This window comes from Ooceraea biroi, chromosome 4, assembly GCF_003672135.1.
Source record: "Ooceraea biroi isolate clonal line C1 chromosome 4, Obir_v5.4, whole genome shotgun sequence".
NCBI lineage: Eukaryota > Metazoa > Arthropoda > Insecta > Hymenoptera > Formicidae > Ooceraea > Ooceraea biroi.
In genome coordinates this window covers 9,635,862-9,653,418 of record NC_039509.1, presented here as the reverse complement: position 1 = coordinate 9,653,418, position 17,557 = coordinate 9,635,862, and the positions used below count along the sequence as shown (strand labels likewise).

At 41.1% G+C, this 17,557-nt stretch overlaps 1 protein-coding gene across 5 annotated transcripts in view; it reads right to left on the bottom strand.

The window, feature by feature from the left end:
* The window catches only part of LOC105282675 (disks large 1 tumor suppressor protein), a 452,432-nt gene that overhangs the window by 364,001 nt on the left and 70,874 nt on the right, over positions 1-17,557 (bottom strand). For all 5 annotated transcript variants that reach the window (XM_026969150.1, XM_026969153.1, XM_026969151.1 and 2 more), the window contains one exon: positions 13,213-13,344. In XM_026969150.1, the coding sequence (XP_026824951.1) occupies positions 13,213-13,344 (132 nt within the window). The remainder of the gene's footprint in view (positions 1-13,212; positions 13,345-17,557) is intronic.

Below are 17,557 nucleotides of genomic sequence, written 5' to 3'. Positions count from 1 at the left end.
GCGGTATGAAATGCGGAAAGCGTAAAAGTTGCGTGGCTCGACGCGGCGGTGAAGAAGAAGAAGAAGAGGATAAAAAATACAGCGATTCTATAAAACGCTCCCGTGAGCAATTGCGAGAGAGCAATTGTGGTTTTCGTTGCGCAAAACGCGCCGCTCGCCAACAAGGTATCCTTATTGCATTTGCGTTTGCAAAACGAAATTTAAGATAAACGCAAAGTAATGTAGGTAACATGTTGCATATGCCGTTTCATCTATATATAGATTATATATCTATATAATCTATATCGATTGTATAATAAAGTTATTAACGGTGGCGCCAGCAACGGGATATCGTCTATAAAGCGACGCGACGGGGTCACTAAATCGCCCGTACGAAATTTCGCTTGCACTCGAGCGTCGTCAGGACACTGCTGTAAGCAACGGAAATGAGAATAAATGGAAAAAGTTGCGCCGGGAACATCTATTAGATAGTAACCTACATATGAAGTAAGTTAGAGGTCGCGACGCGATGCGACGCGACGCCGTAAAGCAAGCCGGAGCGCTTAATTGCACATTTCACCCGGCCCCCGGGGGGAATAATCTGGCGAGCGTGCTTCTTAACTTTGCGAAAGCGTTCGTGTCCCACTCATAAATCACGTCACCGCACCGCAGGACAGCGTGGTTATTTATCAGTCCTGAATGCGGAAAATATGCGTCTCGCGGCTCGCGACCATCCGGATATCATCTCGGGGACCGCGGTAAGTAACTATTTCGCGGAAATAATGCCACGTATCAACGGAGATTTTTAATATGAGAATCTAATCTTTCAAGATAAGAAGCCGGATATCCCCGTGCGTGACTTTGTTGCGTCAGTAGATTTTTTGACTTTGAGGGTTTCTTGCCAGCGAACGCTCGATTGAACAGAATTCTTCTCTGATGTGTTAGTTGAACTGGCAATGAATGAGAGATTTAGTCGCGATATTTAGAAAGAATGAATTTGATTGAGGAATGAAAAATAAAAAGTCGTCCTATTCTTTCTATTTCTCTTCTTCCTCCCCCTCTCAGTCCTTGCTTTTTGTTTGCAATTGTTGCCTCAAGTTTTCCCAAGATGCCACAGGTGTTTGCAAGCGCAGCGTACGCGGTTCATATTCCACTGAGAAATCAACGTCTTTTCAAGCATTACCAATCGCTTCGTTTACCCTGCCGCTGATTGATCAAACCTGAATTCCGGGAGTGGAGGAAAAGAGCGCGGGAGACGAAATCGTTAAATAAATAAGCGTAATGCATTATTAACGCGCATTTTATGTTATCTTATTACGATGTACCCATTTCGGCCATTCTGATAACGCACAATGGTCAGTACTTTGGTAACATAATTTACTTTACACATGGCATACAGAAATTATATATTATATATTAATGCCGGCGCCGGCAAACATTTACGTCGGTTTCATTTAGGCAGCTGAATAATTAATAAGCAATTACGTTGGCTTGTTCCAATCGTGGTCTCACGCTTCATCGTATACAACGATGATACGTTTAGCGATATGAATACGTAACATTGTCGCTCTAGTAATACTAATTACATCGATCCGGTAACTGAAACGTTTCGTCGATCCTTCAAGCATCGCCGATGGATATACATGTGTATTTATACATACGTCATTCTATAATTTATACCAGATAATGCCCGTGGAATGCTGATGCAAGTTTTAAGAGGAAAGTGAAGAATGTGGATGACAAAATTGTATGTGGATGACAAAATTGTTCGGAAATCAGATCACTGATAATGAATTTAAGCGTGCATCCTCTCAGAGACGGAGGCGTTCCTCAAAGGACACGTTTGATTTTCTGTAACACGATTAGCATCGAGAGCGCTCAAAAGCAGTGTCGAAAGACCAAACGAATATTTGGATAAAGTATTCGCTTCCCGTAAAGGTGGAAAAGTCGTTGCGAAAGGTTTTGGTGAGAGAATCGGCGAGAGAACACGAACGCTCGCAAAGCCCTGTGGCTTAATTGCATTCCTGAGGATCAGGCTCGTAAGACACGTAGATATATCGCGGATATACGGGCGGGAGCTGCATGCAAAACTGCATAATTTATCTGACGATCTAGAACCGGAGGGAAATATGGGTGACGGGCGACAGTCGGGAATCCGACGTGCTTTCATCAACATTTCGAGGATAGATGCTGTAGTGATGTAGTAATAATCGATTTCCTTTCCCAATTTTCGCAATCAAATGAGAAAATTATGTTAAACACAATTTTACCTTTCTTATATTAAGATTATACCATGTGCAAGTATTAAAAGGGTAAAACTGATTGATATAAATACATAAATAAAAATACACAAAAGATTGATTAGGAAGTGATAAAAAAACCGACGAAAATGAGGTCACAGCTTCCAAGACAATTTTATAAAACAATTCCGCGCATGATAGACAATATGTGAGTATTTCGCGTGTTGGTAATGTTTGCGGTGAAAACCTTAACAGATATATCGATTCAAGCACTACAACTACGCTGAACTAAGCTCGTCCTATATTTAGGATCACGTCGAAAGCGGAGTCGAAAATTAGCGGAGCATGCCGTCCCTTCGCAGTCGCGAACTTTTCAACGGGAAAGGTTCGATCGATTCGGAACAAACAACCATCTCTACCCTCATGGTTCGATTTATACCCTGTTCGTTTGGCTATCGTATATAAACCATTGAATAAACACAATAGCTCCATTTCTAGTTTTTCTTGTGATCGAGATATCGCTGCATTCTAACAATTTTTATTTCTTTTTTCGTCACTGTTATTTTTATAGTATAACATAAAGAGATAATTGCATACGAAAACAATTACGTAATTTTAGATTAAAACATTATACAATTATGAAGCTGAATTATTTGCTCTTTTCGTAATATTTTGTAAAATTTGCGAATAGAGATTTTATATTAGTCTTCTTAGAAAAAAGATATCACAGAATTATAAAACGGTAATACTCGTTTTTATTTATTTCCGCTAAAAGTTGATCAGAGTAAATAAATAAAAGTTGTTTGGTTAACGTCACATTATTGTTAAATCGATTTAAAAGCTATTTTCGTCTCGAATCCAAAGTTATCAATCACAGATGCATAGTTTATCTGAGCGGCTAACAATAGAACTCACCGGTCGAACATTTCGATAGAGGGACGCACTGTGTATCATCGCCTAGTGGCATTTCCATTTGTCCGCATAAAACAGAACAATAATCCTGCTACGGACAATAAAAACAATTCTCGTGTGCGCACAACGCTCTCATATAACGTGTGGTCGTACGCGAAATCGCGTATTTACTTAATTGCGTATTTATAGAAGTGAAAAAGTACACACGCAGGGACATCGAACTGGATCAATTCAAGCATAGAGTTTGAGTACGCTAAATGAAAATAAAAGTGTGTATTCAACGTAATATCATGTATATCCAACCTAAGTACGTACTTAAAATAACGGTCACGCTTTATTGAAACTCACGTTTCAACCTTCGACGATAGGGAAAGCTATATCAGTGAAGTTTATGCTCACCTTACGCGACACATTTATATGCATTGAATACAAATTAAATTGTTACGCATAGCAATTTTCTGTATTTAACGTCGAAAATATTCGCCCGGGATGTAATTTCGTCATATAAGGTGTGAAATAAAAATCCCAACGTTGATAATAATATGACTTAAAGCATAAAAAAGTATGACGCGTGATTGAGATTATCGTAGATTTAGATATGAATAAAATCAGCAGTCAGGAAAGAAGAAAAATGGCAATAAACAGAGAAAGAGAAAGAGAAGAAGAGAGAGAGAATCATCAGTAAGAAGTCAAACAATAAAACGATAGATTTGAAATTCGTGAGACAAATTTCAAATTTTGATGATACATTGATTTTCCTCATATTGTTGTAATTAAATTAAATGATTGATTGTGAGCCGGTACAGAATTATCATGAGCAAAGATCCTGAAAAATGTTTGATAATAAGAAATATGCAGTCAACAATCTATATATATAAAATCCCTATTCTGTCGTTGAATTGATCGGGTACTTCCCGACATGCTAGAAACACCAAATTTCGCATGGTGATAGGGGTTCACCCCCAGGTAATGGGAAAATTCTTGAAATCTTTAATTTCGGTCCAGGGACTACCTGGCGTAGGCAGGCGTTTCTCTAATATGTAATAAAATTCTGTAGAACATGCAAATAATAGTGATTTATCTCATTTTTCCTGCAAAAATCCTCTTAAGCGAATATACGTCAACGCCGTCAATTTCAATTTGCAATTTCATGGCACCTGGAGCCGTGCACAGCGGTTGAGTGCGAACCATTGAGACTCATTAATCGCGCAAACGAGTCAACTTCTAATACCACCATTTAAAGCCTAATATCCCTGCCTAGCAAAGGTGCTCGTAAATGTTTCTCTCTTCGCCATTCACCTAGCGCGGAGCATTTCAGGCTAACGCGGCTGCCATCAATTTTGCTGTCAGGATGTCTATCGTTAATACCTCGACCACGAACTTATATGCATTTTTATGGGATGGCCGAAGAGCAACGCATGTGGTAACGATGAATTATTGGTCCACGGTAACGAGACTAGATATGCATCTCATCTTTGCGAGCAATGCTTGCGCGCGAGAATATTTTCCTCGTCTTCGGGATTACTCGAGAAACAAGCGCAAAGTGTCCGAAACAATTTTCAGCAGAATCTTCCAAAGAATATCATGTCGTTTTGCACGATCGCAAAATGCATTACAATCTTTTGCATACAAATGAAAGCGTTCACGCAAACGCCTATTATTATTACATTTAGAACGTTGCTCGTGAAACTAACTTGCTAACTTACGCCATCGTTCTTAGCCACATTCGTTTATGGGTAACCGATAAAGAGTGCTCGCGCTTTACGGGAGGGCGTTATGACAATGTCAGCCGGCGTGTTCTCGCCACCGGGATAGGTGGTAACTTCGGGAAGAGCGTAGCGCCTTCACATCGCCTCGGTAAGTTGACACCATCGGAACAGGATTATCCGATCTAAAACTACTTAACTAAGTGAGTGTTTGCGATACTTTCGACACTTCGCTTCGAGATTGCGAAATTGACTTTCCCGAGATGTTTCTAGAATCCGTTATCCTATCCTCGACGAACTTCCCAATTCCCGCTCGTAAAGTTTAAAGTTCCCCGATCACCGAGTTCACTCCAGGACCCGCGAATGCAGGGATACATATAAAGTAGCGTCAGAGAAACCGCCATCGATTAATGATTTGTCGATTTGCCAATATCTGTTGCGCGATGTTATGTAAAGTCATTAAACATATAAATGATTTCGGAATTGATTAAAATGAATGAAAAAATATCTTGAAATCCCACGCGTGAAGAATAACTAGTCTTACTTGAAATATACTGGCAATATTTTGGTGAGAATACTAGCGAGAATCGAAACTGATCCATTTCGAAGCGCAGGCAGTCTTGGGAAAACAGGAACACAGACAGAAAGTTTGATTAGTTCGAATAACGATAGCAGGAAGACGAAGACCGCGATGCGGCAGGAAATAAAGTGAGTTGTGAGTGCATTCGGCATCGGGACGCACTTGTTGCCAAAAATTTTAACAAACGAAAATCAAAAGATCATGCGTGATTGTATCGCTACAGCAATACTCATAACAATAATAATTAAAGTCTTCTAATATAATAGTACTCGCGCTTTTCTCTTCCGTTGTTCTCACAACTAATAGTCTTAAGCTCTTATTTATGTAGCGATCGACGTTGTTAACGAGATCTGTAAATAAGGCCGCGATGGCTGAAGCTTTCACAAAGTCAGTCACAAACTCAGTTACTTAAATTAGATCCGAACTCTTAGCCCCGACGGCAAACCAATAAAATCTTCCATTACCGCATAACAGCGCGTCAACGTGAAATGAACGCGACCGCGCTTAACTTCTGGTCCCTGGGTTCTCTCGAGGGAGGTGCACGACGGCACAGACAGAGAGGTGGTTGGGGCAAAAAGGGATAAGTCGGGCGAGGAATGGTGGATGCAGAATCCGAAGGCAATATTTCACGGTACTTCCCACGACGCGTCTACCGCTTTTACCATCCTGCTCCCTCCCTCGCTCTTCGTCCCTACGACGGCTTCTCTCTTCCCTCCGTGCGCGAGTTGACGGTAAATTTGCTTGCAATGTCTGAACAGTATTCGAAGAGCGTGAGGTTTCTGTCACCGTCCATCAGTACACATAACGCGCGGAGTCTACACAGCACCAGTAAGAACCAGTTAGCAGTGAAGGGTTCCTCTTTTCGACGTCAATGTGGACCATGGGGATGGTGTCGACGATGTCTCTGTCTCGACGATATACCCAACATCGATTATAACGACTGATTATCCGATCGTTACTTCGATCGTACTCATCTATTTGCATAATCATTACGATGAACTTTGACGCTATGCCGCGAACATCCCTCTAGCGTATTATATTAACATAATGTTACCATTTCCCCATCAAGGATACACCGCGATATATATTCCGGAGGGAGCGCATTATACAAGGCGATCTATATACATGCGAGCGGAGCTACTTGCATATACACTTCACTCTGGAAGTTACGAAGAATCGTTTCATCCAGAAAATACATAACGTGATTCAAAATGCGCGTTCCCGAAGGCTCCACAAGTGGCAGCTGCAAGTACCGCAGAAAGTAGAAACTTTCATCGCGAAAATAAACGCGATGACGTTACCTCCTAAACATGCCTCTCGAAATTTTATATTTCACAACGTATAACGTTCTTGTTTTTATTTTTCTTATAAAACGGAATCAATCAGCCATGAATGACATTTGGGAAAAGAGACAAGGAACCATCGTAGAATGGAATTAGGTCGAAATCGCACTAATCGCACGAACAGGAGGGCATTCACGAGCGATCCCCGGACTAATCTCGGTGCTTAACAGGCATAACAAGTTCTCAAGTCCACGGCAACTTGTTAACAATCGCCTGTGGGCCAACGCTACAGCGAGCGGCGTGTGACGCCCGGGACGCCGTGGCGCATTACGCAAATGAGGCATAAACTCTGTCGCTCAATGAAGATTATTAAACAAGTAAATCACTTAGTGGCCTCTCACGTAGCGAGATGCATTTGCATGCTGCGGACGGAGCTACGATCTGTGTCAAGCTGAGATTGCTGAGAAACCAAGGAGGCAAAGACTGATGCTGAGAAATGTTAAAACTTGAACATTTACACCACAAATAAAAGCGTAAAAAAATGACTCTGGATACGAAACAGTGCGAATTTTCGAATAAATTGAAAAATTCAAGAGAGACGCGGAAAACGAAGTAACAATAACAGAGAGAATTGCAGATTAAATTGGAGAACGGTTAGATTTGCTAGCAATACTCTTAAACGAAAAAAGTTTCAGTCGTGCAATTTAATATATTCTCACGCAGCTATGTGTATATACATGTACATGTAATGTGTATATATGTATATATATTTAAAATGCGAAATTAATGGAGTAACGTAGATAAAACGCGGTAAAAAATGTCTCGCTTTGAATAAAAATCGCGATTAACGTCGAGCGTCGAGTTTTTCATCCGCGGGATTAAATGCACTTCTTTCTCGCATTAATAATTATCGCCGTGTTCATTAAATCTGATGGAATTACTTGCGACAGACTTTAGCCGATAATCGCGTTAATATTTCAGATCTAACAAATATAGTAGCTTCGTAACATAATTAGCTATTAATAAGTAAAATTGATTTTTGAGCTGTCCATTTCTTATTGCGTAATTGGCGATGCGCATAAAAAGAATCAATGATATTCGGATAATCTTAGATAATCAAGGTTAATGCCATGCATTATTCATCGAAATTAAATACGAGCGAGTTAGTCGGTGCTCATTAATCTCCCTCCCGCTAGTGATCGAGCGATTATCCTACATTTATGGGAAGAATAATATAATGCCACTTAAATTATAAGTTGATTTTAAATGACACGTGTGTACGCGACAAGGATTTCGCAGAGACCGATCTACATCCCGCTGCAACTGCAGACAGTTGCAGGCGGTGAGAGCAACGATCGCGACGTTCGGTTAACGATCTTACAACAGTACGGAGTCGTGCCTTGAATTTCAAATGGACATTCACGTGCGAGCCAGTGGCAATACCAACACCGACGAAGGAATTCAATGCTAACGATCCTGTCGCCGGACGAAGGGCTTCCTGGCCCGTAATGCTCCAGTGACATTAGTAACGGTAGCATATTTCAACAACGCGAACCGACGTACCCGCGTTTCGAGTTCGAAATGAACGCGGAGGCTTATCATTACGCACGAATTCCGACGACGGTAGTCACAGAAATTTGATTTGAAGACTTCCTGATTTCATTTGGATTTTTTCGGCCGGTAGACTGCTCCTTCCCAAAGTTCCAAAATTAAAGTTTCAAATGGAGTTATAACGTTTCAAAGGGAACAAACGAGAACTGAGTTTATCCAACCAAGTTTACTCAACAAAGTATAATAGCGTGAGCGGGACGGCAAGATGACCGTACTTTGGCGAAGAATGGGATACACTGGAAAATGTCGCGAATGAAAGCGAGTAAGGAAAATAGTCGTAACGTTGTACGTGGTTATTTCTGTTAGATGGAGGTACGGTATAATGTAGGGCGAATTATGTGAGCTCGTAACTTTCGCGAGGAGTTACTGCACTTCGGAGCGTGTAGCACATCGAAATACCTATCATATACCTATGCAATATTAAGCGCGCGTTATCGGACATATACGGCCAATAAAGTATGTATCTCTGTAGCGTTATTGACGTATCAACTGCTAAAATATGAAATGTTTCCAGAAAATAATCCCGCGCGAGAGGAAGAGAGAAGAATAGAGGAATTTTCATCATGATTATTACGGCCTCAGATAGGAAAGTGCCATTAAAATTTAATTGTTTCGGCAAGAGTTTCTCCTAAAATTTCCATTGCAATTTTCCATTGTGTTGAGATACAGGCGCGCATTGAGAGAAAAAAAAGCGAACGTCGCGATTTAGTCGTGAACATTCATTTCAAGTATCCGTGATGTATCTCGCACCAGGAGATTCTTGAGGTCCGCGGAATTTAAAGCATGGGGGTGTAAATTCAAGCATTTTACCCAAAGGTTCGCATTAGTGTATTCACCATTATAGTGGGAGGAGCAGTTACCTCCTCCAGCTGTAACATCGAAAATAAAGCTCCGCTCGTGAGACAATAAAGCGCGACTTTGTAATGATAATTAATAGACTTGCACGGTTACGGAGTGAAACAAAAGTTTGCGTAGTGAGAGAGCGAGCACAGGGTCGTACGACCATATATAAAATCTAGCATTTAATGTAACGAAGCCTGCAATGCGGATAATATGCAGAATGTAAGAAAGTTGTACTTCAACCTAAAAACGAAAGATGACTAATTGTCTAATTAGTCTCACTAAGTGTCTCAAACTACGATTTTTGTCTTCAAAGAATAGCTCCGAAATATTATAATTATTATTTTCATTTCTTCCTTTCTACCGCACTTTCTGCAATCAACGAGACTTTCTTCGATCGCTGTCGATCGATTTTCAAAGACACTAATAAAACGCTAATAAAACATGTGATTTTAACGTTTAAAAACGCATTTAAAATGAAATCGTGTAACAAGGATTGAATTAGAGAGATCGTGAGAAATGGATGGATATTAGCGGTGACGCTCGTACATACAATGAAAAAGCTCAATCGAAAATTTACGAGACAAATAGCCTGCGTGAGTGTAACTTTGGGTGATGCATGCGTTTAGGGATTAAGCCAACGTTGTCAGATTCGCGCGTTCGCTGAGGGATTTGACTCATCGATCGGGACGATTGAACGCACGGCCGCGCGGCGTATCGTTCGTCGCCCGTAAACGGCACAAAATTCACAAGTGCACATGTCCAGATGTCGATTAAATCCTCCCGGAAGCGCACGGATGCACCTGCACGCGCTTTACCTGTTGGACACGTTGTTTCGCGCACTCACGCGGCACTTTGCGTATCACGCGCGAGTTGAATGCGGTCTCGCGAGGCCCGCGCGGTACCCAAGTGCGGTACATTACGATGCAAACGCGCGGATGCACCGGACGTAACGGCACGACGGGTTGACAAATTTCAGTTATCTCGACCGTGCAAGCCGTCGCGCTCGCTCGCGCGGCAATATTTTGCGATGACCGGCCGCGCTTCCAATGCATTTTAAATTTACCGTCCAGCCACTTAACTCTTCCAGTTGGTTGATTTGCGGCCGATGTATATCACGGCTCGCCCGTATCGCCGGCGCTTGATACTCTCTCTCTCTCTCTCTCTCTCTTTAAAGTTGAGCACGGGAAATTGATCGAGAGCGGTGCGATTTCTGTATTTGAAAGAGAAAGAATGCGAAGAAGAGATCGATGTTTCTCTCCTCGATTCCTAGAGTAGATCCTGATTAATTTCAGGCAATTGTTGATTCGTAATTGTATCCTGAATTGCGAATGAGCGAGATCCAAAGTGATGAGACACGAAAAAAAGTAAGAAGCGCGAGCTCAAGGTTTTCCCATTAATTTTGAACGTGTGGCAGATGAGGTGGTATTGCATCCGTCTCGAGTTTTGCGGCCGGTAACCGGTGGGATTACGTCATAAAGGTAGCGTCAAGTACATAACGAAGTTACAATGCCCTACGAAACTCGAAATTAGTTTCGGGAGCTCGCAGCTCAACGTCGCTCAAATTGACAGAGAGCGTCCGATGGTACGTGCAACAATTCCGTGAATATACATCTCGCGACTCCAGCGTGATCGAATGTTAAAGAATCGCGAAAGTCACCTAAATTAAATTTTATTCTGTCGCACGAATTTTTTTCTAATATTTATCGCTCGTAGGATTTTGTATCAACGAAGAACAATCGATAATCATTACCTTGATACTTGTTGCAGGTATATAGAATAAAGAGATTGTCGCTGTAATGTCGCAGTGTGCTTCACAATTTCATCCTGCCCAACAAATCGAGAAATAATGCGATCGGATAAAGATGATCTTGTTAAATCGATCGATCGACCTAAGCTCTAGTAGTGGAATTACAATTGTTGTGCTTGCAACAGATAATTTGTAATTTAATCTCGTCGGGAGATACAAGTGACGTTAATTGCACTCATGATCAGACAACCCATTTGCGGAAAATGGTCTCCGGACTATCAATATCAAATTAGATTCCTGAATAAAACGTGGAAAGATGAACGCGTCTAATCTATTTACATGCGTATTTAAATCGTGAAGTATCTTATTTCAGTGCATTATTTTTAGCAAATCAATTTTAGTACAGTACTCCTCGATAGACAGCTATCTCCTTGATTGAATGAAATTGATGCACACCGCGTGAGTAATTAAACGCATGTGTGAAATTGCGCGAACAAGTCGCATTTCCTTTGATCAACAAGCACGAGCGGCGCTCGAGAGACATTCAGTTGAGTTTAAATTCGCAAGTGTCCGTGCTCACAGAGAGAGGAGACGGGAAATGATTCGAGTTAGTCCTGGGTGCGCATGGAGTGCACTTCACCCGCCGTCACCCGTTCGCGTTCCAGACTGCGCCAAAAAACCTTTCTAGAGCGGCGAACCTCTGGACAGCAAGAGAGATCGGGTATTCCGTGAGATCGTGACTATTAGCACTTGAGTCAATCTTCTTCCTCTCGAAATTTGCCTATTTGAAAACCATCGTATATTTCACTCGAAATTTGCCCGGTACTTGGGAATATGGAACATGAAATACGATGATAATAAAAACGTGTAAAAAACCCAACTGTGCTTACAAAAGTTACTTCTTTTAGTGACGTGAAAAGAACCAGACAAATATTGATCTTTTTTCGCGAGTATCTTCATGGGATAATTACATCGAAAATAGATAGAGCATATTAGTACCAGAACCGAGAATCGGTTTAGCTTGGCTTAACTAGCCGTGAATTTTCCTGTGCCTTCTTCTAACATAATTTTCAAACAGCCTCAAGAGAAAGAGAGAGAGAGAGAGAGAGTGTAACTTGACGTTGAAAGTAATTTCGAAAGAAAAGACAAACTACTTGAGAATATAGTATACATATCGATACTTTTCATCAACGCGTTTAGAATGGATTTCGCTAGACAGGGTATTAAAGCTCTCAGTCAACTATGTTTGCTTAATCGAGCGAAAAACAACGACAGGCCAGAGGATCGCAGCGTGACATATTGTAGTTAGGCGGAACCGGTTGAACGTTAATCTCGCGACTAATTTCGCAAGGGGACGGCAACTCCGTCACAGCACGTCCGTCATTTGACAGCCTCGGTAGGGCGTATAATCTTCGCGCTATTGTCCCGAAAGCTGATGGAACACGGAGCCGCGGACAGGGCCCTTCCGGTTTATCGGCCAGTAACACACGCGCGACGTCGTGTATACGTATGGATGCATCGGCCGCGGCCTTTACAGCTGCAGATGCATCCTAATCTCCGATGCAGGAAGCTGTCTGATCGGACAAACGCGGCACAAAGTAGTTGATATGACTGCCTGATGGACATGACGGAAATGGAAGAAATGCCGAACAAGTTTTGGCAGCCGCGCGAATCGATCTCGTGCAAAAGCAAACTGTCAAGTAGTGATGCTACCAATTTTGCATCCCCCTATCGTAAGAAAGTTGATTAATTCGTGCGGGAAGGAGATTCTTCCGTTTTCGGAGATTCTTCGAGAGCAAGAGATGGCACTTTAGAGATAGAGAAAGAGAAATATTGGCTGCGAGAAGAATCGCGGGGGATAAATCGCCATCGCTACGGCGGAGCTTTATCCCGCGCAACAATAGCGCGAAAACTCTTGAAGGGATAACGTGCCAGTTCCAATAAATAATGACGAGCCGGAGGTCTTGATCCCGCTCAGTGAGAAAGAACTTCTCGGTATGGTATCTCGCAAAACGATTCGAAGCTCTTCAGTGACGCGCACGTTGTTCCAATTAAATAGGGTTTTAACGTTCGTATCAATTTTCTGCGAAACCTTTTCTGCGCCGAAAAATCGGAAAGCCCAAGAGAAAAATATTTTTCTGCATATATCAAGATTTGCGACGCTTTATAACAATAGTGTTCACGTCGCACTCAACATGTTATTGAAATACAGATGAACAATTTCAATTTTCATTTCGATGTAATTACATGTCACGCTACCACATTACTCCAAATGCAGGAAAAGAAAAACAGGACGAAATATCCGACTTACCCAGCAGCGCCTGGAAGAGTCTGCTCTTGAAGATACGTATGACGCGCTCAATGGCTAATCGCAGCTGTTTGTCTTGCGGTCTCGTCAGTTTGGCGTGATAATCCTCGAGGAGCTCCAGAGCTCGGTGGGCTTCTAAATACAGACGGAAGATAAACAGTTAACAAATTAGAGAATCGATAAATACGCTTCTATTAATGATACGTATGACTACATAAACGCTCGCCGGATTTGATCAATCGGACCGCGCATTTCCATTTCGTTGTTTATTAAACATTTCACTTCGTTAGTAGCTATTTCCTTCATTACCGTTACCATCGACACACTGTTTTACGCCGCTAATTGATTAATCACATTTACGACTTGTTGCAAATTCCACGGACATTGAACGCATAATTTGATGCAGTTCGTATCTCCGTACAACGAAAAATAGTTTCTACATTTAATTAATTAAATCTGACAGAGAACGCGCCATTAATAGTAAATTATATATTATCGATGTAGCGCTTTCCACGTATCTCGCTCTGGCGTTTTTCTAAATCACGTTATTTGATCTGAAATTTCGATAAAAAGTTCGAAACGTGCGAGTGGTGATCCGAGAAATTGAACATGGGCTCACTTACAAAGGATCGGATTGCGTATGAATAAAACCAGAGGAATGGGAAGAGCGAGAGAATGCTTAATCTGTGAGCAAACAAAAAGATTAAAGCGACATGGCAACTTTGCGCCAATTATTCCTGAATCTCTAAATCAATAAACAAAAGTGCTCAGCTGATAGGAACGTCGAGATATTACTTGAACCTTAATTACTGTGTAACGGCGTCGACAAGGATGAGAGTTTATCATTGTACGCGACTCTTGATTGAATGCGACGTTCACAAACCGTGTTCAATATCCAATCTTCGAGATAGAAATTCCTTCGGCCAACATTACTTATTTTTGGCGTATATGATACACGATATTGGAAAACAGCGATACCGGTATCGCGTCTTGTAGAACGTGTAAACGAAAATTTCTCAACTATACGCTATATATCTTTTCCACGCACGAGGATCTTATCCAACCTATTTTCACCATTTCCTCTTTCCGCTGGCCATCATAAACACCGTCCCTCCCGCTCCATTCTCTCTTTCGGCGATGTAAGAGTGAACGAGAGCACGAAGCCATTCGGAGAGTGAAACGACTTGAGAATCTTGCGCGCCAGTGAGTGCAAGTGGAGAACAAATAACGGCAATTGCATCGGTTTCATGGCAACGCCGATGCAACAGCTTCTTCGCTCTCTGTATCTTTACTTTTACGTGATGGGAAGGTGTTCTCATCGCACGCACAGTACAACTATACAGCTTACAGCTTTCACCACATTTACATAGACGCAAAGAAGATTCGCTGCGCACATGTCTTTTTCCAAATAAATAAAGCGTCAACAATCAAGATAATGATTGTAACCGAAGATGTACCCGTGGCCGTGCAAAGAGTATAATGCTTAGAATAAGAAAAAGATTTATTTGAGTTTTTCTGAGATGTTATTGGCTCAAAAGTTCAAATAAGTGTCAAGAAAAATCACGGGTAAGATACTGATATCCTGATCGTTTGTGCAATCAGCATCGTCATAATGGCTGTTCGCGCACTTGTTGATTCGTATCACCGTCCCTAGGAACTCTCCTACACAGTTCCCGTAGGATGAATCCTTATCCATCGAATTCGATGGACCTTTTCCGCTCAGGGGAGAGGCAACCTCGCGAACCGAGAGATCACAAGCGCGGACATAAACGTCCGATCGGATGATAATGTACCTTTGGATTTTCTCGATTTTCCACCTCGTTCCCTTTTTACGATTCATGGCGAGTTTGTCGGGTTACTCTGTCGACGCTCTCTTTACGTTAAAAGCTCCGTACCTTGTGAAAGTAAGATTTGCCTTACGGGCCAAACGTTGAGTTGTTCTACTTTACCTGTATCTTACGGATACCCGCAACTTCCTCTAAAAGTTTTTTCAGCAATACATTGCAAAGAGTGTGCGAGGTGTGTTCTCAAAGATGAGAAGCAACGTGCATTGTCATACTGAAAAATGCGTCAATAAGATGGCTCTTAGATCGTTCGTTGGAGCACGGACAAGCATTTGCTGGTGATTATATGGAAGAGCAAGCGTGCATCTGGTCTTGCCTATGCATGCCTCGGCGTGCGAGGAATTAGATCCGGAAGATCGAATGAAGAGCGAGACAGCAAGGGAGAGTAACGGGATAGCAAAAGAGAGAAGGAGAATATCCCGGGTCGTAATAACACGGCAATGGGCACGTCATCCACCTTCGCAAACGACAACGAAACTATGCCAAGTATGGCCGTTTATCCCGACTTTATGGTTCATCCGGCTGCACGTCGCGCTTCATGAATTATAACGCCGTATCTCCTTTACGAGATGCCGCCGTGCTCGATTTTCACGAGCACAGAGCGAACGAACGAGCTCGTCACGGTCGTGAGAGAACCATGTTTATCAAGCTCCACGACCCGCTCGAGAGAACCCCAGACTTTTATTAAGAAAGGGATACGTTTCCCTCGGCATTCACCGGATCAGTTCCATCATGTCCGCCACGTTTCTTAAATTGAGAAGATGAGTACAGTAATGAACGATAATGTATAACTACAATCTTGTTTTTCGTGCATCAAATATCGGATGTTTACCTCAACCACTATAATGCTAGCAAGACGCTAAATTAACGAGTTGGAATGATTCTGAGAAATAAATCACTACCGTGTAAAACAAATAATCTTTACATAGACTCCAACGTTGATGATTATTCGAGATCTTCGGTATTTAAATAAAATATAAATTAATCCACGTGGGTGGATGAAAGGGATTTATTTGAGATTCAAAATTATGAGCTGAGTTTACTTTATGTTTCAACTCAAGATCTGATTTAAGGTAAAGACTACCGAAAAACGAGGGCAGCCATCGCACTGCTATTTTCGTCTTTCATTATAGCAACGCGGACTGCTGACACAGTTCACACGCAATAATTAAAGGAAGCCCCTCTGCGTTCGTCTAATTAAAGCACGATAATTATCGAAGTAAATTACGAGCCACTACGCTTCCGCATCTTCTTCGTTCCAACGTGGAACAAGTCGTCGACGAGGTCGCAGTAATTATTTCATTCGTAGCAGAGCTACTTAGAAGCGAATGTTAAAAGCAAAAGTTAAAAGAAAATGTTCAACTTGCAAAAGCATCGAGTACGTGATATCTCTCTATTTTTAATTTAATGATTTATTCCTTTCGTGTTTCGCATTGTATTATAAATCTAAGGGAATTGTAAAATTGTATTATGAAAAATCTAAGAGAAAAAGCTTATCTGATACAGTTGTTGAAAATTTAAATTAGCGTCATAAGTCATATATATTTTCGCAATGCAAAGCATTTATGTCGTTTATTTGCGCGTGTTTATAACATTTATCTCTCTAACTTATAAATTTCTTCAAATAATGAAACGTTCTTGGATTTTGATCTATAATATCGCGCAGTTAGTTATAATTGTCTACATACAGGCAATACAGGCCGATATATTTATACAGGAACGTCAACGACTCTTTGACGTAGTTTCATATAGCAGTAAATTCAGAATTCGTCATTTTGACAGGAAAAACGAACTATCGACAAACTGTCGAGCATGGTGCGGGCTAGAAATCTCGGTTGCACACACTACACTTCTGATGCACGTGTGGATGGATATATCCCATAGACTCTCGATCATGTTTATAATTCGTGATAACATTGCTTTCATGTAAACAAACTTTAATTACCTGTAAAACATGTGATACTCAACATGTAGTGATAGACGCGTAAAGTGAAAATAAAAGTGCGCGGTTAAAAATTTAACAGAAATGTCATGTTATGATGTCATAGTGTCAATTCAAATAACATTCGTATCATGCAAACAACACATAGTGCTTGCATTGAATAAATTTTAAAATGTATAAACCATTTTCCATATCGAATGCAATCAAAAGCATGTAAATAAAAGAAAACAATCATACATCATGTATCATGTTTACGAAATGACATACAAAGACAAATGGAATGATTGCCAAACCTCGTGAAAAATTGGCTATGAAATATGTCCGACAAGCAATGATCCATGCGGTATACAATTTCATGTATAGTATGCCAGAGCACGAACAAATGTTCTATTAGTAATATATTCTTCTGATATAAAAGGAATGTGAGACGAAAATACATCACATGTTATTCGATATAAGTTTATTATTCAATATATTCAATATACGTTTTAATATTCGATATAAATAACATACTCAATATAAGTTGAATTGCGTTTTCAAGTTACAAACCGAACCAAATAAG